Here is a 21,216-nt window from a genome sequence, read left to right as displayed (position 1 = left end):
ATACATGTCATATAAACACCGATGAAAACAAGCTCTGAGCCACTGTAGAAAGGACAGTGTTTGGAAATCAGCAGAAGCCCAACTTGGTGAATCACTGAACTGAACACTAGAAAAATCAAAATGATTGTCAATAAACTAGACTAGGAAGCAGCTTTCTTGTAATGGGAATCCGACTTCTGCTGCTTTTAGAATTAAAGTCATCAGTGACTCCATTCAATGAGTTTCATGATTCTTAAGGCACATATAAAAAATCTGGAGGGAAAGAAAATGCAGTAATAAGTAAGTAGACCATGGAGACAAAACCAGAGTATAATTGCCTTCTACAAAAGCCATCTGCATATAGTGTGGAGAAAACTATAGCTAATATTCCTTTTCTGAATTTTATTCATTCAGATGGAAAGAAAATTATTGCAATGCATAAGCATAGTGTTTTGAACCACTGGAACAGTTTTTGTTGTCTTTTGTCAGCTTTGTACGTTTTCCCAAGCTAGTCTCCATTTTCTGAGGCAGTGCTGAGACTTGAGCGAGCTAAAGATTATTACATCTGCCTAGGAAAAAAACCAAACATAGATCTGATGGACAAATGAATGGATGCAATGAGATTGTAGATTTAGACTGGACATTAGGAAGAAATTTTTTACAGTGAGGGTGGGGAGACACTGGAGCAGGTTGCCCAGGGAGGTTGTGGATGCCCTGTCTCCAGAGGTGTTCAAGGCCAGTCTGGATGAGACTTTGAGCAACCTGGGCTTGTAGGAGGTGTCCTTGCCCATAGCAGGGAGTTGGAACTAGATGACCGTCAAGGTCCCTTCCAACCCAAATCGTTCCATGAACCTGTGAATTCCCAAATAAAGAAATCTGTTGCTTATTGTGAAAAACATTTTTAGGGGACTTTGCCATTGTTGGGTACTGAGGGTTGTTTTCTTGAAAGTGCTCCATCACATCAAAACCACGTTGAATGTTGTGAGACTGTTAATTCAATCCTCCTTTCCATGATTTAAAGTTTCCAAGTCTGTTTTTTGTAGAGCATGAACACTTGGTAGTACCAAGCAGATACACTTGGTAGTATCAAGATCATTAAAGCTTAATAATAATGAATTCCAATGCATCTGAAACTTTACCTCCTGAAACCTACTTTTTAAACCTCACACTTCCAATGACTTCCTTGTAAACCCTGTGGAATCTCATTCTGCTGCAGACTCAGGATCTTGCTGTCTCAGCACTTTTCGTTTAGTTTGGTGTGAGAATGGTAAGTCTGTGGCAACCTGAAATGAATGTCACTGAGCAGTACTTGAAGAAACTAGATAATGCTGTTCACTAGTTGGTGAGTGGGGTTTCATGGAAGCATGCACCAGTGACATCTTCCCCCCCAAATTATAATATGGAGCATTTTATGGGCAGTGGCACAGAATATGAATGATGAATATATCATAAAGATTATAGCATAAAGATCATACCCTAGAGAGCCAGGAGAGCACATTTATTTGTTTATTTTTCCTCTTTCTCTTCTTCATGCTTCTTCCTCAATTTTCCTTTCTTTCACGGAGCACAGGCCTTGGGCATGTTATCTTTATTTGCATGTGTCAATATTTTGTTCATTGAATAAGGAGAAATATCTCTGTATTGTACTCACGATACACTATTATTTAGTTATTGTAGTTATTGTACACCTGTGGTTTATTAAATACTTTAATTAAAGGTATTTAACATGATACAGGGGTGTCTGAAAAGGCCTTAAACTATCAAAACATTATTCTTTTTTTCCCTAATGAAATGAATGTAAGAGATGAATTTGATGCTGCTTGAAAATTTTCAAATCAACTTTAAACTAGAATTAAACTACAAAAATTCTTAAAATCCTGTTTTGAAGGCGTTTAAGGGAATTTGATTACTTGCAACAATTGTTGCTCTGCTTGCTTGACAGACTCACGTTATGAAGCTACTCTTCTGTCATGTAATGATGATGAGAAGAGCAATACTCTGTTGAAATGCCTCACTCAACAGGGTGAAGTAACCTTGCTAGGCAGTTGATACACAGCAGGTCAGGTGTACTTTATAAAGGTTCTAAAAGATATAGAACTTCCTTTTCTGGCTGAAGGCAGTGCTTGGTTGTTTTTTGGTTTGCTTTCTTGGTATTTTTTTTGAGTGTTGAAGCATGGTAAACTGTCACATAAGAGTGTGGTGGTTCTGGTGAAGAAGTTTTCAGAGAGGTTTAATATTACTCTGACTTCTTCCTTTCTGTATTGCAACCACAGAGAAGCAATCACAGCTTCTTTAGTCCCCCCTCACGTTGTAATCTGAGGATATTTATATTCATGTGCTCTTCAAAAAGCTCCACCCTGTTACAGGACTCTTGAGATGTTAAATTCAGAAAGTCCGTAGGTTTTCATTACATCAATAATTTTGCAATGGTCTTAATTGATATTTTTGCTTTGGGTTTTTTTGGTTAATTTGAGTGGCACTTTGGAACATTTGGTGACTTTCTGATGTTGCTGGAGAAAAGCAGAAAACTCCTCCTCTCCCATTTTTCCTCATTTTGTAGCCAAACTGTTTTTAATTTAATTCATAGCTGGAAGAGATTAGTACCCAGAAATATAAATATTAGAGAATTTATGCAGTAAGACTGACATCTAAATATTTGTCAACAATGCTGAAAAAGGCTCCTAATATCCATGCTGAAATTATATAGTCTAATGGAGCTGGGCAATAAAAACTATGTTTCTCCAGAAACCCAGTTTGAAAATAGAGAGAGTCAGAAATTGTAAGTATTAGAAGATTTCAGCAATATGGTCTACATATTAAAGTAGTTAGTGCCCAGATGTATCAGAGAGTGTGAATTGCCAGAAGGTATCCAGTAGTAATCCACTGAATTCTTACCAACACCTTTTGGTAAGCAATTGAATTTTCTATTTTTTTTCCTCTGACTCTGTAATATTTTGTCATCTCAAGCATATCCTTTCCTCGTGGGCTGTCACTCTTTCAGACAGTGTCTGTGAGCTGTTGCACTCTAAGGAATGAAAGTATTGATGATGTCTTGCCAGTGGCAAGATACTCTCCGTGTTATTCTGCCTTCCTGGCTTTTTCATGCTGTGTTGTGGAAGGCACATTAGCAAAACCCACAAACGCAAATGGACAATTAACATCTCCCTAACTGTCCAGAGGTTTGCATGTTATTGTACTGTCAGTTTAGGAAAACTGGCGTGGTTGTATGGAAAGCTAAAATAGATCACCCAGCCAGAGTTCAGGAATGCAGACAATAAAGCAGCTATTGCAAGCACTTAAGCATCGTGCTTGCATCAGGACTCTTCAACTCACTGCTAACACAATATGTAGATAAGGTATTCATGTATGTACATACTGACCAAGTCAGGACCTAGCTGGAGACAGAAGATTGGCTGGAACATCACCTCTGAGTCTGTTAAATGCAAACTGGAATTTATAGGTGCATCTTGGATGAGTTCTGCAAATGAATTGTTGCTGATGTGCCAACAGCAGAACCTTTCAGGGTACCAGCTTGTTTTGTATGCCTAGCTGAGTATACATTTTGCTGTCAACAAGTTAGACACTTGCTTATAGTAAGTGTACAGTTGTATTTCTGAGCTGGAAATTACTTCCATGGCTCAACTAGTCCTCTCTGACTGCAGAGTGTAAGTGTTGATCTGGTAGTGATTGGCATTTTTGTGGTTTAATTTCTCCCAGCTGCTTGAGTTTTAATGTTTTCAATGAATGTGGCCTACAATGTCAAATTCCTCAGTCTCCAGCAGCAATTACAGTGCAGTTTAAGGTTCTGACCATCCCTGTTACATGTATTTATTCATATATTTTACCCTGACACTACTTCATTTCAATATTTGTTTTCCAGATAAAGGCTTATATTCATATAATTCAGGTAACTTTTCAGCATGCCAGAAATGCTTATTGCTTCCATTGACATGCCAAATCTAATTTGATCTCTTATTGGTGTGCTTTTGCTACCCCTTGTGCAGATGCTAAATCGCTTCAATGTCCCTTGGCTTTTCTAGTCTGCTTTTAAGCCATAGGCCTTTTGTTGGCTTTCTTTCTGTTCCCAACATCTCAGTATTGGTAGTGGGGCAGTACTGTAACATTCTATCTGCTTTGCCTGCCTTTATTTTACGTAGAGCTTTGGTAGGTAAACTGTAGTGGGCTTGGTTATCTATGCTAGGAAAATGCTGTTCTGCTGAAGCTGTATTAAAAGGAGCACTGTTCTGTTACTGCCACTTGAGAACAAGTGTAAGTATTTTAGAATGCTGACATGGGGCAAATGCAGGACTGGCAAAATCAGTATTTCTACTGATACATGTTTTTACCATCTCCTACTGTTTAAAATCCTCAGATGCAAATCCAGGTGAGAGATTTGAGAAGCTTGCCTTAGTTAAATATAATTGAACTTTAAAAGTGCAGCTTTTTAGAAGCTCACATTTTGTAGTGCATTTCATGTGGGATTTTTTTGCAGTTTCTGAGCTTTTAATTATGGGTCTCTTTTTTTTGTGTGTTTTGTTTTTGAGAGCTGGTTCCTCCAGCTACCTTTCAGTTATGTCTGAAAAATGAAACACATTTCCTTAATAAAATAGATCCAATGCTATGGTGAAACAAAAACCCTACAGAATGTTCCTTGAAGGTAGTGCTAATCAAACCTGGTTTCCATTACTTCTACACCTAGTTTCCCATGTTTCTTCTCTTCCACTGTCTCCTGAAATAATCTTGCATTTTCCTCATGTTTTGAGACAGCTTCACATGGGAAGAGACCATGTTTGCTGTTTCACTATGGACTTGTGCACACGTGCATTAGCCACAAATTTCATCTTGATAATGTTTCTTTCTCATTAAGGGATTTTGGTTTGTATCTTTCTCTTCTACCCAGCCACCGGTTTTGAAGATCTGTAGGAGCTGTAAAAATGTAGATTAAACTGGTCAGAAACTTTAAAAAATCCCCAACCACTCTAATATGCAGGAGGGTAAAGTGACAGAGTGACATGGAGACAGCAAGACTGCATGAGAAATTAGCTCACAGTAAGCACCCTCAGGCACAGACTGGATGAATATGAGAGAGCAAATTCTTAAGACAGTTGTTGTGAGACTGATTTTTAGGGTTGCTTATATGTCAGCTCTGAACACAGAACAATTACAGGCAACGCTAAGTTACTTTAAGTGGTTGTGAAGGCCTTCTGTGAGCTTCAGGGAAGGAGCTCAAAAAGCATGCTTCACTACATTTTGTTGCCCCAAGGAGTCCACAAAATCTTGTAAAAGCTTTCTGCATTGTAAGGGGCAGGATCCTCAGCTTGGGAGCTCTCTGTTTTCTTTTTCCTTTTTTGATGTATTTTTTTATTTTTTCCTCAAAAAAAGCCCAAAACACAAACCCAACAAAAAATCCCAAATCAGAATCCCTGAGACATAACTCTGGCACTTCCTTCTCTGTTTAAACTGACTTGCCTTAATTTTATTTCTCATTCTAGCCCTTGTACTAATCTGTTCTGTTCAGCATATTGACAGGTCTTACAGGCTTAGTAGAGTTCTGAACCTCAGGTGTTGGTCTTCTATGGAGGCCTAAATCAGAAATAACAATGGACAATGTGTGAAGCACAGAAGGTTTTCTATCTTGTGTTGTTTCCCCTGTATAGTAATGAGTGGAGCACAGCTCTGTGCCAACTTCTAGAAGTCAGAAGTCAGGTGGCTTGAAAACAAAATACTTGTGATCATATATTGTTGCTTTCATTTGGAAGATTTCCAGTTATTTAGGGTGTTATGGAGAGAAATGGGATTCTGTTGGAATGGAATGTCCAGTTCAAAGGGACCCACCACAATCTAGTCCAACTGTCTGACCAGTTCAGGGCTGAGCAAAAGTTAAAACATGATATTAAAAGCAAGGTCCAAACGCCTCAGAACCACTGAGAGGCTTGGGACGTCTGAAGACTCTCTAATAGTTTCTTCAATGATTTCCATATTATTTTTATTCAGAAGTTGTTAAAACTTTCCATGGCCACCAACACTGTGAAAAGTTAACAACAACAACAAAAAGTATTTGATTCATGAAATGGAATAAAACTCTTTGCTTTTCCCTACATGTTGTTGCTAGCCATGAAGATAAAAAAAACAAAGTTTTTTTAGAGTTAGAAACTACTGCATTTTAAATTCTTTTTCTGCCTAATAGAAACTAAAACTGTAGATAGTAAAAATTGTCAAATTGTAAAAATTTAAACAGAAATTATCTGCAATGGAAGCTGCAGTGCCAGTGCTGTAAACCTCCAGTCTTAGTGTCTACATGCTGTTGTAGAATTGGGCTGAGTTGGGTGGTAGGCAGCTTATAGAGCAGTGGTAGGGAAGCAGGAAAGAGCAAGAGGGGAAGAGGTTGCTGGTGATTATTAAGTTCTGATGGGAAGTTCTCCACTGCCCCCAAAGTAAGCTGTCCCTGGAAAACAATTTTATTGATAGTTCAAGGCTGTAAAACCCAAAAGCTGCTAAAGTGAATCTTTTGGTTTCACTTGGGTTAGGGTTACGCTGAATTAAACATTATTTATGTGGCTTACACTAGCTAATGGGGTCACTAGCTAATGGTACACTACAGCATGGGGTCTATTTTGCCTTCAGTCTGTAACTGTAATAACCATTAATCCTGGTGGAAGACATTCAAAAGTCCCTATTTACCATCTGTTACCACCCAGTTATCAGACAAAATAGTAATAATATCCCTAAGAATGTTTCATTAATAAGCTATATTCCAGTGCAATGGCAGTAAGATGTAATTAAAGCCATTCCTCACCTTTAAAATCCATCAGAGAAAAAGTGAATTATAGGCAAACCACTGGCATCAGTGTATTAATCTGATGCACCCAGTATCCTGGGTGTTATATACTGAAATTTTTAACTCAGGTTTGAATTTAATTTTGAAGGGATTTAATCTTCTTGCTTTTTTGAAGCAAATGCCATATTTTGTACTGCATTTGTCAAACACTTTAGGATATTCTTTAAGATTAAAAAAAAACCAATAGCTTTGTTGGCAATATTCATTTGGAATTACTTGTGGCAGACTACATTTTCACACATCACAGATAAAGTATGAATTGTTCTTTTCCTGTTTTACGGTCAGGGGTTCAAATGAATTAGATAATGAAGTGCTGTTTTGAAGAGAGGTGGCTGAAGTGGCACCGAAGCCTAATTGTTCAAATTTACATTGTCAGTAGCTTAAAAAAAAGGAAAATTACCATTTAAAATTAATACATAGCAAATGAAATTACTCCTGCAAAAATTGCAGGAAGTGGTAAACTGAGGTGCCAGCAATGATACTGGTATTTCAAATACTCAGTTCAATAAAGGAGTTTGGCCTGTGCAAGTTGTAGTTGCTTCCATTTCCAGACTTCATGAAAGACCTTTTAAATAAATATAACCTGATTCCTTTGCAGAAGCTCCAAATTCATAATTCATGTATGTATTATGTATATATAAGGCATCCTTTCCTTTCTCCATCCTTCCTGAAAACACTGATTTCCAATGATACGACCAAGCAATTAATTCTGGTTGAAATTTCTCCTGACGTCTTCACCAGCATTTCAATTTGCACTTAAGTGTGAAATATTATTTAAACATTGTTATTTTTCAGTCAGTTTAAATCTGTTAGAGTTGCCTTATAGTAGCCTCCTCTTGAGGAGGTAGAATACATGATCTGCTCTGCACACGCTTTATGTCTCGTCTTACAGGTATTTAAGGGATGTCAGCTGTTTCAAGACACTTTCCTCTTTGCAGCAGTGAAAGCAATTGGAGACAGCCCTGAAATCTGATTTTTCTCTTGACTCTATCACTACTTCCATCTTAGAGGTGTCAACACAATCCCATTTACTTTCCTCATGCCCCATCTCTTCCCTGTGGGTCGGATGGGAGCAAAGACAGAAGTCTGTATATAAAAAGAGAAAAGCATCTCTAGATCCTAGAAGGTTATTTGGAGTTGAGGTATTAGGAGATTCTGGAAAGGGTGGCTGCAGTTTGAGGGGACAGAGATAGAGAGAGACTCCTGACTTTTATAACTGTGGCCTATCGAAGCTTCTTAGTCTCTCTTTTCTGCCAGATACATCCTGTGACTTCTACAACACCAAATTTTAGCTATGCAACTGGGAAGTCTAGAGCCCACTGTGACAGCAGCTGGCTCTTTTCATCCTGAAAGATGCAGAGCTTTTCTCCAGTCTACAGAAGACCTATCCTAAAAATATGCTAAAGCAGATGTACTAGGCTGTAAAGATAAACATAAATAAAGAGCAACTGCAGTTGTAATTAGATTTATTCATAAGGATGAATTAGATGAGTTAATGACATTCATTTGAATCATAGTTGATTCAGTCCTCTTCCATCTTTCGTGGCATAAACCTTTCCAAGCATCCACATGACGAGCATCCACAAACTACTCGGTTGCCCTCCTCTTCCTGTGCCACAATCCTCTCTGACAGGACCTGAGTGATGTTTTTGGCATCTCTGCACAGCAGTTACAGTGCCACTGCCAGATCAGCAGCAGGGTTAGCAGAGGCCAGAATCACACTGCTCTCCCCTCCCTTTGGGGGCTTCTGTCTTTTAGATCCAAATCAAATCCCAGCCAAACAAGGGCTCTCTTGCTTAGTGTTTAGTCACAAATACTGTCCTTTGATATTAATGACCTGCTTTTAAATTAGTAGCTAAGGAGAATGAAGACATAATTCTTGATAACTGGTGTTTATATCACCACAGTGGTAGAAGGATTGACTGAAAATGGCAGGTGAAACCAATGCTCTTTCTTTGGGAAGCAAGAGAGATTTTTGTGGGGCCTCTCTGATACTGTAATTAAGAACTGAATATTGTCAGACTGAATATTGTCCTTGTCAGAATGAATTGGGTTTAGATATCCTGATTCTCAATAAATCCATTAAGAGGATGAAGACTCTTCCTCTAGGTTTTCTTGAGTCCTAAATATGAGCACTTGCTATTTCTTGTTTGAGATAAAGACTTTACTCATTCCTTGAATTCAAAGACACTTTCCCCCTGCCCACTACAGCATGGCTATTTCAAAACTTTTGTAATAAATGGAACTGATAATTCTACCATGTAAGAACTGCAGGGTGCAGGAAAGCAAAGCTTTCATTGTACTAATGTTCATTTCCTATTTGCAAGGAAACCCCTCAGTTTTCCTGCAATTCAATGACACTAATTAACGTAGCTCTACTGGAATTGCATGATGTAATGGCAGGCCAGATTGTGTTTACTAAGAATTAATGCATGGCACACTTATACCATTTACTAGTTGAATACTTTATACCATAACAGTTTTTATCCCAAAAGGAATCATCTGCAGCCTGTTCTATAAATTCATACATCCTCATCTTGATTGCAGCAGTCACTTCTGGCTCCTTTTGAAAGGCAGAGGAGCAGCAGAACACACAAACATACAGCAGGAGCAATCAGAAATGCAGAACAGCTTGCATGTGCAAATGAATCAATGACATTTCAGCTCAAAACAAGAGATGACTGGAAGAGTACAGAACGCTGATTCATGTTTCTCAGGATGCAAAAGCTTGGAGGGCATTGTCTGAAATAATGGAAGAGAAATAGAACTGAAGTTTGTTTCACCCAATGCAAAATAAAACTGCAGAACTTAATGACACAGCATATTATGGAGGTCGAGAGAACACCCTGACTTGAAAAGAAATTTCATGAGTTTGTAGCCAGTGCTTTGTTTAGGGACTTATGATAAACAGGATGGCTTAGGAGAAGTCTCATTTGCCAGAACCCCTGCCTGCTGAAAGCTTGAAGGCTGAAACACGGAACTTGTGATCTTGCAAGCACACTATTTCACTAAAGAAGGGCTTTCCACTATCCCCTGCTGGGTAGCCAGATGTGTTTGAAAAGCAGCAGCAGTTCCTATGATCAAACGATTTCCAAAAAATCTTTATCTTGCAAACTTTGATGTTTGTCAGAAGTCCTCCTAGTGCTTGTTCTTGCAGTTTTCTGCCAAGAAGGGAGGGCAGGGATCTTTCTGTACCTGTCACCCTGATAGAACGTTAATCCTGCTCTCTCCTAGGGGTCTTTAAGTTCACTTCAGGTTTCAAGTGGTATTCTTGGGTCTGTTTTTCAGAATAAATTGCCTATGGTAGGACTAAAAAAGTCTCTCACAATTGAAGGTTTAGTGATAATTAGATTGAAACTGCTAACTTCTAGTTACCTATTTTCTGGTGGCCAGAGAATTAGAACAGCCACACTGCCTGGCTGAGGAGCAGGGATTTTCACCTGTAAACCAAGGAAATGAAAAATTGACATTCACATTCCAGTGCTTAATCCTGATGCCAGCAATCAACTAACGTTTAAAAGGTGCCACAGAAGACAGAAGTAGAATTAAGCTAAGCGCAAACTGACGTGTGTAGCTGTCCTATGTGGCCTATGTTCTGAGTGTAATTGTGGATTTGGAATCTGCTTTTGCCAACAAAGTTCTGCCTGTTTTGATTGGTGTACTCTTATAGAGCATTTAATAGGTTGCTTCCTCTAGAGTATCACAGAGACATTTTATCAGGACACATTATATTCGTGTAGCTGCCTGTCCTGATAACACTTACTAATACTCTGCAGAAAATATTGCATCCAGTTAAGATGATTAATGTTTCTGGTATTGAAAAAATTCATGGAGAGATGATGCCTTGTATGTGAGAGCTTGGAAGATGAGCAGTGTGATGCCAGTTTCTATGTGGAATGAATACATACAGGCACGAAGTGTATGAAAATATTCAACAGCAGCAGTGTTGTGGAGCTGTATTTCAGCATTTCAATGTGTATTATATTAAACACTTAGCTGCAAACAGTTGGTATGCTAATACATTTGCCATAATGTAATGTTAATAATGTCCCTTGTCTGCTTATAATTAGTGCTTCTTTGTCTAGTATGAACTCCTTACATTTCTTTATGTATTACTGACTGAGGATACTGTTAACTTTAGTGAATCATTCCTGATTTTTGCCATAATATAATGTTAATAATGTCCCTTGTCTGCTTTTATTAGTGCTTCATTGTCTAGTATGAACTCCTTACATTTATTTATGTATTATTGACTGAGGATACTTTTAAATAAATGATACATTTCTGATTTTCATTTAACTTTTTTTTTGCAGGGTCCAAAAGAATCAGCGACAGCGAAGTCTCTGATTATGACTGTGATGATGGAATTGGTGTTGTTTCAGGTATTACTGTCTACATTTACGCTTCTGTGTTCAGTCAAAGTCCCTTCTTGTTTCTAATACATTGCTATGAATTTTTGCAATGTTCCTCTGTTGAAAAATAAGGGGAACCTCGTCCTGGGTTTTTCCAGCAGACACCAAGTGAGTGTTTTTGGTAATGCACATTAAGGAGCAGGGGCAGCAGGACTGCCAGCTGGGACTTCTGGTAGGCAGACTTTGGCCTGTCTTGGAGACTGGTTGACTGGTTGTGTTGGTGGCAAAGTTTGATGTTCTCTTGGTTTTGAAATCTGTATTTATTTCCTTCCTTTTTATGTGTGTGCAACTGTCACTATGTTTGCAAGTCTTCTGATTTATCCTTGTCTTGTTTTATCATCCACGTTCTGCTCTTGTTTAAGGCTTTTCTATTCACTTGCAGACTCATCCCAATATGAGTTTGAATATATGCCTTCTTTGCACGCAGCTATTTGTCTCTCTTTGTTTTCTTCCCTCCTTCCTTACCCCAGTTCTTTCATACTGTACTCTCAGCTTTTATTTAACACGACACTTCACTTTGCTCTTTTTCCTTCTGCCATGTAAATACTTGATCACATCAAGTATGTTTGCTGATGGCTGTCGGGTACTCTCAGTGATCCTTTCCATTAAATCAATGGTTGTTCAAAGTATTGGACCTGCCAACTAAACTCCAGAAACCTTTAGGAAGGGCAAGAATTCTTCTTTGGTTTCTCTTGATTTTACTGCTGTTCAAAAAAGCCAACTAGGTAACATGTAAAGGGCCCTTCCAATCCAAACCATTCTGTGATTTATGAAATCCATGGAGCATCCTTGGTCTTGTGTAGTTATAGTTCACTGAAAGATATATGCTGTCTGGCTTTGCCATGTGCCTGATGGAAGCTGAGATTTTCTACACCACACATTTTTGTATAACTTCTCAGTTATACAGTGCTGGTCTTACAAAGTCAACTGGCATTGAATAAACTGGTGAGAAGTAGAAGTCCAACAACAGAATATCTTTCTGGATGTGAACCTGTAGGCAAGACTGTGTTAGACTATGTTAGCTGAAACAAAGGCAGCTTTATAAACCCAAAGACCACGGATCTTCAATTTATAGAGTGTGCAGGTCTAAATAATTCAATTTATTTGATCAGTTTCTGTCAGCACTTCTGCAGAGGACATCCAAGTTCTGCATTTAGATGTTTAAATCACCACAGAAGGTGAACACATTTGTGTAAAAGAACTGAACTGTCTCCAAAGTGCCCATCGGTGAAGTCTTGGGATGTTAAGTACTTATGGCAATTTGGTTGTGTAATTGTTTTTAATTAGTGCCTTTTCCTAAGCCCTACCACAGTGAGTGTTAAAAATTAAACATCTGATTGAGAGAAAGCTTGACACCTCAAGCCAGTGCAGATGTTGAAGTGGAGAAAATGCCACTTAGCATCAGCGTCTGAAACAAGTAAATTATTTTGCCTGTGCTGAATGGCAATTCCAATAATTCTTTTCTGCACTTTTCATACAAAAAGCTACTCTCAAGTCAATCTAGCAGCAAGACATCTAAATTAAAGAGAGTGTCATTAGTACTTGCCAGTTGTTTTTATCAGGGTTATTTTAGTGCCCTGGCTGTGAACCTCATACTTGGAGGTTTCTGGTTTTCTGTAATTTTGTGCCTGAAAGCTGCAGAATGTGATAATGATTCATTAATTTTAGTATTTACTGAGCATGTACCCTGCATAGCACAACATGAGCACAGGAGAGCCTTCCTGTGTGGATGAATAAGTCAAAAGTATTAACATTCTCTCTTAAAACAGAGAAAATTAAAACTTCAGCTCAGAGAAAGCTATATTTGGCGTGCCTTGTAAAAACCCTCACTTGATTTGTATCATAGTTTTTAATTAAGCCCTCAGATGATTAAAACAAACAAAAAAAGTTGGTAGTGTAGCAGATAACTTTGGCACATGCCTGTTACCGGAGTGACTGCAGCTCACAGTTGTTTATAGCTGATTATCTCTATACTGATCAGCAGGTTCTGAGTGCTCTGTATATTGATTAAAGAGGCTTGCCATTGGTATGATTGATTTTACGGTAGCGACTTAATATTTATAGCCGCTAACACTTTCCAGTGTTTACCCTCTTTTTACTACTGTTATAAGTAGCTACCTGCTTTGCTCAATATCAGCTCCTTGGTCAGGTTGCACTTATGACCTGTTGTGCTGTTGATAATTTCTTTCAACAGGAAAATATTTTTCCTTTCTTTCTCCAACCTTATTTCAAGGGCTTGGTATAGTTGAAAGTTAAATCATACCTGTTTCAACTGAGAAGGACACCATGACTTTTGCAGTATCACCTGCCTTGAGAGACACATGATTCTTTCAACCCCTGGGCAAGCAAAGCCAGGAACATTCTAGAGAGAATTAAGTTCTCAGATTCGGAGTAGCAAAGTTACCACTTCATAGCCCATGGCTGATCAATCATTAACAGCAGCTTGAAAGCCTATTTGGGGTTTAGAAGAGTTCCAGCATTGATTGCTGAGCATATAAAGACCAATGAATCATTAAGCTTTGATACACTGTGGAAGCTTCTTTGCAATTGCTGTATGTCTGGCAATTTTTTTAATTTTTTTTTTTTATTTTCTCCACAGAAAGGATTATGCCTTAGGAGAGTGAATTCAACATTTGCAGTTAGGTGCAGTCATTTTAACACAGCCAGCTTTCAAAAAGATTTTTCCTGAAAGCCTACATGAAACGCCCATGTGGTAGCCTTTGCAGCTATTGTCACTGGGAATGCTTTTGCTTAGACCATTTATGCCTTCTGTTATCCTAATGCGAGATTAAGCCCAGGATGTGGGCAGGTGTCTGCATGGCTTTAGCTCATTTCATTTGTAAAAGACATCATTAGCTTAAGTTCAGAACGAGGAGTGAAACCTGATGCCAGTGAGTCATTGTTAACTTAATTGTTTCTCAAATACAAAGCTTTCTTGAAGCCAAACCCCATATCTAACCACATCAGAGTTTCCTAGCCCAGATTTTAAAAACGAGCTTTGCATTGGATTTTGATTGTGGACATTTCTGTTAGCAGGGCATTGTATAGAATTATTAGGGTATTCTCCCAGGCAACCAGCACCAGAACAAGAGGATACAGTTTCAAGCTGCGCCAGGGGAGGTTCAGGCAGGATGTTAGGAAGAAATTTGTCACAGAAAGAGAGATTGGCCCTTGCAATGTGGTGGTGGTGGTGGTGGAGTCTCCATCCCTGGAGATCTTGAAGACAAGCCTGGATGAAGCACTTAGTGCCATGGTCTAGTTGATTGGATAGGGCTGGGTGCTAGGTTGGACTGGATGATCTTGAAGGTGTCTTCCAACCTGGTTGATTCTCTGATTTCTATGAAAGTAAAAAGTGCACTTTCAAATTAATTGAATATTTCCATTTCTTTGTAGATTATCGACACAATGGGAGAGATCTGCAGAGTTCCACGCTCTCGGTGCCAGAACAAGTTATGTCATCTAATCATTGCTCTCGGTCAGGGTCACCTCACCGCGGAGATAGTATAGGACGGACTAGATCGTGGTCTCCCAGTGTCCCTCCCCCACAAAGGTAAACTGTTCTTTAACTCTGCAGGTTATAAATTTAAGTGGTATTGATCCTGTAACAATACTGCAAAGAAGGTTCAGGCTTTCAAGATGGAAATGAATTAGTTAGACCTCAAGAGATATTACAAAGCCCATGTGTGGTTTTTTTTTCTCCTCACACTGATGTGGAAAAATTCAACCAGTTTTGTCGTAGTTTTCATCAAAAATCCCTCCATTGCAATCTAAGAAAAGAAAAATATTTCTCCATCCTTTTCCTCTTTCACTTTCAAGAGCTGTTTTACAGCATGTGATGGTTCAAGGTTTTCTTAGCATCCCTGTGTCAGTGACTGATTTTGAGCCATTTGTCTCTGTGGAGTTAAGATTCTGGAAGAGTCATACTCTTTTTTTTTTTGCCTGTAGTAGTTTTCTTTCTGCTCTTTTTCTTAAACATTTGAAGCAGCAGGACACACACACACCTGTGCTGAGAACTGTCTACTCCTGAACTTAGTAAGTCTCTGATAATTCTTTGTCTTGTGAAACAGAGATCAGGACATTTCTTCCAAAAGCTAGGCATTTCAGCCACTGTGCAGCTGAAGTTCCTGTTTAACCCAGAATTAAGAGTTTTCCTGCATGAATGAACTTTCTGAAGAGGAAGCAGAAGGACAGATGTAAAGAATGAAGCCTACATTTCAGCATTTTTATTGCTACATATAGGTAGATTTCCAGCTGACGTAATTCAGCTGGAATAAAAGGGGAAGTTATTTGCCCCATAATGTTTTGGCATCCAAGATTTCCTGTCAGGTACATACATCTATCCCTTTCTTCTACAACCATTCTGATTCTCTTTGTGTTCTGCTTTTCTTGCTAATACCTTTGTTCTTTGTGTTGGCTTAAGATTCTCTTGACATCGTATTCTCTTACTTATATGCTTGCTTACCATTTCCTCTACCAGATACAGACTACAGTATTTATTTATTTATTTATTTATGTATTTATTTATTTATTGGCATCAGTGAGGTGTTAGGGTTCTAAATTATGCCATATGATTGCAGGCAGAAACGTCAAGCTGCTACTTGAAATCTGCCCCCATGTGTAAATACAGTCTGACTTCAAATGAGACATAAACAGTAGACACAGAGGAGCCTATTCTGATTTCTTCTCTCCTGATTTCAGTCTAAGTAATTGCCCATGCTAAATCTCCTAGGGTTCTTTGTCTTGGATATAGGCATAAATGTGGGCCAAATCTCTTTGTGTGGGGGTATTTGTGGCTTTGTGTGTGCATTTGGGGCAGAAATTTTACCCAAGTTATTAATGAGCGCTTGCCTAACACCGTTGAAAAACCTTCTTTTCATTTTCTTGTAGTTTGGCACTTTTCCCATGTAGGAAACTTCTTGCTTCCTGGATGTCTTAAAGCTAAATTTGTAAAAATATTTTTGAGCTTAGAGAGAGAAAAAAAAAGTATCAGCTGTTTCCTACAATCTCACAATCAGATGCATTATTTATGTAACATTTCCATGCTCACACACCAAACCATTTCTTTGAGAACCCATATAGCCCAGAGAACTGGGTGGCTTGAGAGCCTGCAGAAAAGAAGCATAATGCTTGGGTTACAGAAATGTCTCTTTTTTTTGTTCTACTGAAAATCCAGGTGTGCCTGACAAAGCTCTGAGCATTATTAATCACATTTATACCATGTTATCTGAGTTTGCTAAGCATCTGCAACTATAGATGCATTCCAGCTGCAGTAAGCATGCTGCGTGCCCAGGGAACTCCCAGTGAGTGACTGATGCCTCTGAAGGCAGGAGCTTTTGGGCCATAGGAGTGCAAGTTGCTGTTGCATCTTAGAAGCCATTTTTTCATTCCTCAAGCTTTCTACTGTATTTTGTTAATAAACTCCATGGAAGCTACATTGCATAGTAGCTGACAAGAAATTGTTACTGCTCTTGTAATGTTTTCAGCTAATATATTCAATGGATAGTTCTCTTTATAGGTAAGAATGGAGTTTAGGCTGTGGCAGACACTGATTATCATGATTAGCTTTTTCTCTGGCTGTGCATTTGAATAAAGGAACATAGAGATGGCTATGGAAAGTGGCTAGGCTGATATGGTGTGGAGCATCTAGTAGGATGCTTGTTAATTCTCTACCATCATCACCTGCCATTACACCTTTTCACCACCTTACCTCTTACCTGGTTGCTCCATACATGTTCTCTGTCAGCTGCAGTGGAGTGAAGACATGTTGTGGAAGCAACTTTTCTTGTGGAGCAAGTTTGTTTGGAGAAAGTGTGCAATTTTCTGTTAAATAGTAAATCTGGCTGACAAAGGCATCTTCAGCAGAGCGAAACAGAACTGAAACAATAGTGACACTTTGAAGGAGAAGCAATACAGTTGTCTAGAGTAGGATGTTGAAATGCAGCATGCAGTTGGAATCTGATATAATACAGGAATTTAAAGGAGAAATTGTTTATTTAGAACAATCAGCCAATAACACAATCTTATCTGAGAGTGATTTGAGCAGGCAAGAGTGGTACAGAGTTTTCAGGACTAAGGCTTCTAATCAGAGTATAGGTAGGAGTTTTGGTTGTGTGGGCAGACATCGAAGGTCACATCTTTGTGAAACTCTGCAAAGAACAACAACTTGAGAAAGCTGAAGTGTTTTAAATATGTTAAAAAACAGATTAGTAAAATAGGATGATAGGAGGGAAAAACCCTATGTATTTTAAACCTGAATGGAAAGAGAGGGAAAAGGTAAGACAGAAACTAGAATTCAGAAAGCAGTAATGAGGATTTGTTGGGAAAGCAAATTAACAAAGAAGAGCAAAGGAGCCCTGTCAGTATATGTTTTAGAGTACAAATGTACAGGATTGAGTGTAGTGGTGTGGGGTAAAGCCTGTGCTGGATTTCCTATAATTTGGGTATAATTAAGAGGGTTAAAACATGTAGAGCTGTAGAATAGAAGGAGGAAGAATTACACTCACTTTTAATATAGCAAACATAAAGTCTACTATCCAAAGTAATCTTTATATTTGGTTGTATGAAAGCCAGAGTGGGAAAATTCTGTATGAGAAATGAAGTAGAGCTGGAGACAAAAGCTTTTGTGTTGTGCAACATCTTCAGAGCACTTAGATGCAGAAATAAACATCTGTGTGGCAGCAGTAGTGAAAGATACACATACAGGTTCACACTAATCAAGGGCTGGCAACTGACAAAGGATAAGAATGACAGGTATCAAAGGACTGAGCAAGTGACAAGGAAGGACGTGATCTGAGTGGTATAAAAGTGTGAAAAAGAGGAAAAAGAGCCCATCTTATTAGGGAAGACTGTGGGAAAGGACAGGAGGAAGAAGAATTTATTGGTATAAATTGTAATTTGTGTGGAGGGGCCAATAGTTCATTGGTTTATTTATATTATTATCTGATAACTTTCACAAGTAACTCTTGTCTTCCTGTTCTTGTGGGTTTGTTGTACAGACCAGAAAACATGAAGTTAGGGTGTATCACTAGGTACTAACAGTTAAATTGAGTAAAGCAGCCAGTGGGCAAAGCTTTGTCTCAAAACCTGTGAAAGTGATTGATGCCCTTTAACAGAGCCTGCTCTCTGTGTTCTACCTACACCTAATTGAATAGTTCTTGTTTAGATTCTATGCTGGTGAGGTTACAAAATAAGCTTTCCCGTGAAAAATAAGCATCTCTTGTTTAATTCAGATGATGATGTTTTCAGCGGGCTGCACTCTACCATAACAGACAGAAGTCCTCATCCTTTCTTACTACAGTTTAGGTCTTTCTAGTACAGTCAAAATCAAGAGCTCACAAACTCCTTTCAGTGTTTTTTTCAGCTAGAAAGGAAATTTTCCTTGAAGGTACTGTCTGGAAGGACTTACTTTGTCTCAAATTATCCCTTTTAATTGAAAGGGAAAAAAAAAAAGGAGGGGGGGGGGGGGGAAGTTATCCTCTCTTTTCCAGAACAAACTTTGAAACCAAAGAGAAAAGCCTTATCCCTAGCATGGACTTGAGACCTTCTCCTATAGGGCAATATTTCTTTTTTAACCAGAATATTTGCAATTATGTAAGAGTAAAAGCATCCCAAAGACAGGTGAGCTAACACATCTCCTTACCACCCTGTTTGCTAACAATTGTAGAAACCAGTGGCACAGGCACAGCCAGAACTCAGAGTCTGATATGTTTTATTCATAGTCGGAATGTGGATCAGGGACCACGAGGGACTCGATCTACTCCTGCGCATTACAATGCCCTGAACCGAATGGATAGACACCGTGTTATAGATGACCACTACTCCCCGGACAGAGAGAGGTAAATATCTGACTAGAATTAGAATCAGCTGTAGCCTACACATCAACATGAATTGCTTAGCTTGGTAGCTTACCAAAGTAAATAGCAGAATTACTGATCTAATCCTACAGATGAGCATTTCCCTACTCATTTATCCACTGGCTACACGAAAATACATTAAACAATAGACAGGGCACACAAGGCTGACAAAACTCTCAAGCCCCCACAGGCATCTTTGCCAAGAGGGAATCTGAAAAATTATAGAGTATAAAAGACAAATAATTTAGTTGTCTTTTTAAATAAAAATGATTTCTTATACTATATGAATAAATTCTTTAAGTGCTGGTTATCTTGGGGGGGGGAGGGGAAGGTAACAGTAGGTTTGGTCATTTTGGTTGTTGAATAATGAGACATAAAAATGGATAATTTCAGCTCAGTATTAATGTTATGTTCCCACTGGATACAGAGCAATTCACAGACAGAAAATAAGTGTGCTCTAGCACTGTGTTTGTCTGACATCAACTTTATGAGCCATTTTTGTGGGGGAGAAATAATTATGGCAATATGTGTGAGAATGAAATCAGAGTCTTTGTGTTTAGAAGCCTAATGCTTTGCCTAATGGAACTTCCCAAAGAGTGAGCAGAGCTGTAGCAACCTCTATGAATTTTAATGATGTAAAAAAAGAATTGCAGGCAATAAATGGCTAAATTAGTTAATTTTGCTGAATAAATTGCAGTAGTGCCTTTGTGATATTAAAAAGAGTGAAGAAAAAGATAAAAATCTTTCCCACTTGATTGTCTTCAGGTCAGAAAGTCATGTTATAGAAAGTATTCATCTACTCAAATCTCAATAATTGCAGTGTTCCTTTAAGTTGTTTTTCTCTCAAATTTTACTGAGTACATTAAGAGTTTATTGCACTTCCTATTTCTTTTTATACCTATACCTTAAACTGCAAGTCAAAAACATACTGGAGGTTGTACCAGCAGGGATTCCTGTAAGCCTGCCCTATACTTTCCATTAATACATTCTGGTTTCAGTTACTTATAATGTTGCCAATACAATTTCCTCTCCCAGGGCTCTCACTCATGAGCCCTAATGGATTTAACTGCTGAAGGGATTGCAGTCCAGGCACACTGCCATTTATTAGCCTTCCAGTAAGGATGGCAGAAAGGAGAGGGTGTTTTCTCTTTAGCTGCTGCTATTTACAGTGGGTACATTAGTGAAATCACTGCTAAACTGCACAATTATCTGCACGACCAACCTGATGCCTCCATGCATCTGCTGAAGGATGATAACCTCCAACAGAGGGATGGAGTAGGAAGGTGGCAAGATAAGTGCAGTCTTGCAAATGTAGCTACATCTGTCAGAGCTCATGTTTCAGAACCTTTGAGTTGAATTTAAACAAACAAACAAACAAAAACCACACCAAACACCCAACCCACAAAAAGTCCTAGATGCACTCCTCGAAACAAAACGCACCTACAAAATGCCCATGTTAAAAATAACACAGTTCTGATACAAAAGCCTTCAGTCTTGTGCCCTTTGGAGGAAGAAATTAAAACACGTTCTGGGGAGCACTGTGATAATATACTGATTCTCATGTTGAAAGTCATCTTGATTGAGTAAGTGTCAGTTCACGAATTCTCTGCTGATAGTTGCTATTGTTTCACAGCTAGAGTCTTCAAACTCTCAGTTGCAATCTGCTGGAATATGTCTAGGAGATAAGCAGGAGCAGAGTTCTGCACAACTGATGTGACAAAAAGCATGCATGCCATTAAGAGTGTAAACACTTGATCTTTAGACAGGAAGAAAATCCCTTCTCCCCTTTAGAAGAAGAGCCCTAAACTATTAAACAGAACTGTTCTGCTAATCTTCTCTATGCAATGTAGCAGGTGAAATTACACACCCAGTGCTTTATTCTGCAGGGGCATTTGCCATTTTCTAGAGCTTGAGAGCCTGACCTCACATTTTGAGCAGTTTCTAGGTGTGATTTTCCGGATGTATATAAAGCAACATGGAAAACATTCTGCCACTGAGCACAGTGACTCCTCCTTTGTTCAGATGTGAATTTAAGCTTGTAGAACCATATCACTGGTCTCTCTTGCAAAAAGTAGCTTGTTGTAGTAGTTTCCTACTACAATGGCTAATACAAAGTATAGCACAACTTTTCCTT

At 38.6% G+C, this 21,216-nt stretch overlaps 1 protein-coding gene across 50 annotated transcripts in view; it reads left to right on the top strand.

Moving 5' to 3' along the window:
* Window positions 1-21,216, top strand: part of RIMS2 (regulating synaptic membrane exocytosis 2) — a 379,504-nt gene that overhangs the window by 228,273 nt on the left and 130,015 nt on the right. For 36 of the 50 annotated variants that reach the window (XM_054167293.1, XM_054167292.1, XM_054167291.1 and 33 more), the window contains 4 exons: window positions 3,860-3,886; window positions 11,131-11,199; window positions 14,623-14,779; window positions 18,948-19,064. In XM_054167293.1, the coding sequence (XP_054023268.1) occupies window positions 3,860-3,886; window positions 11,131-11,199; window positions 14,623-14,779; window positions 18,948-19,064 (370 nt within the window). The remainder of the gene's footprint in view (window positions 1-3,859; window positions 3,887-11,130; window positions 11,200-14,622; window positions 14,780-18,947; window positions 19,065-21,216) is intronic. The other 14 variants (XM_054167301.1, XM_054167288.1, XM_054167286.1 and 11 more) reach the window with 1 other exon arrangement.

The sequence above is a fragment of the Dryobates pubescens genome, chromosome 14 (genome assembly GCF_014839835.1).
Source record: "Dryobates pubescens isolate bDryPub1 chromosome 14, bDryPub1.pri, whole genome shotgun sequence".
NCBI classification, from domain to species: domain Eukaryota; kingdom Metazoa; phylum Chordata; class Aves; order Piciformes; family Picidae; genus Dryobates; species Dryobates pubescens.
The sequence above is the reverse complement of the archived record's forward strand: the minus strand, read 5'-3'. Positions and strand labels throughout refer to the sequence as shown.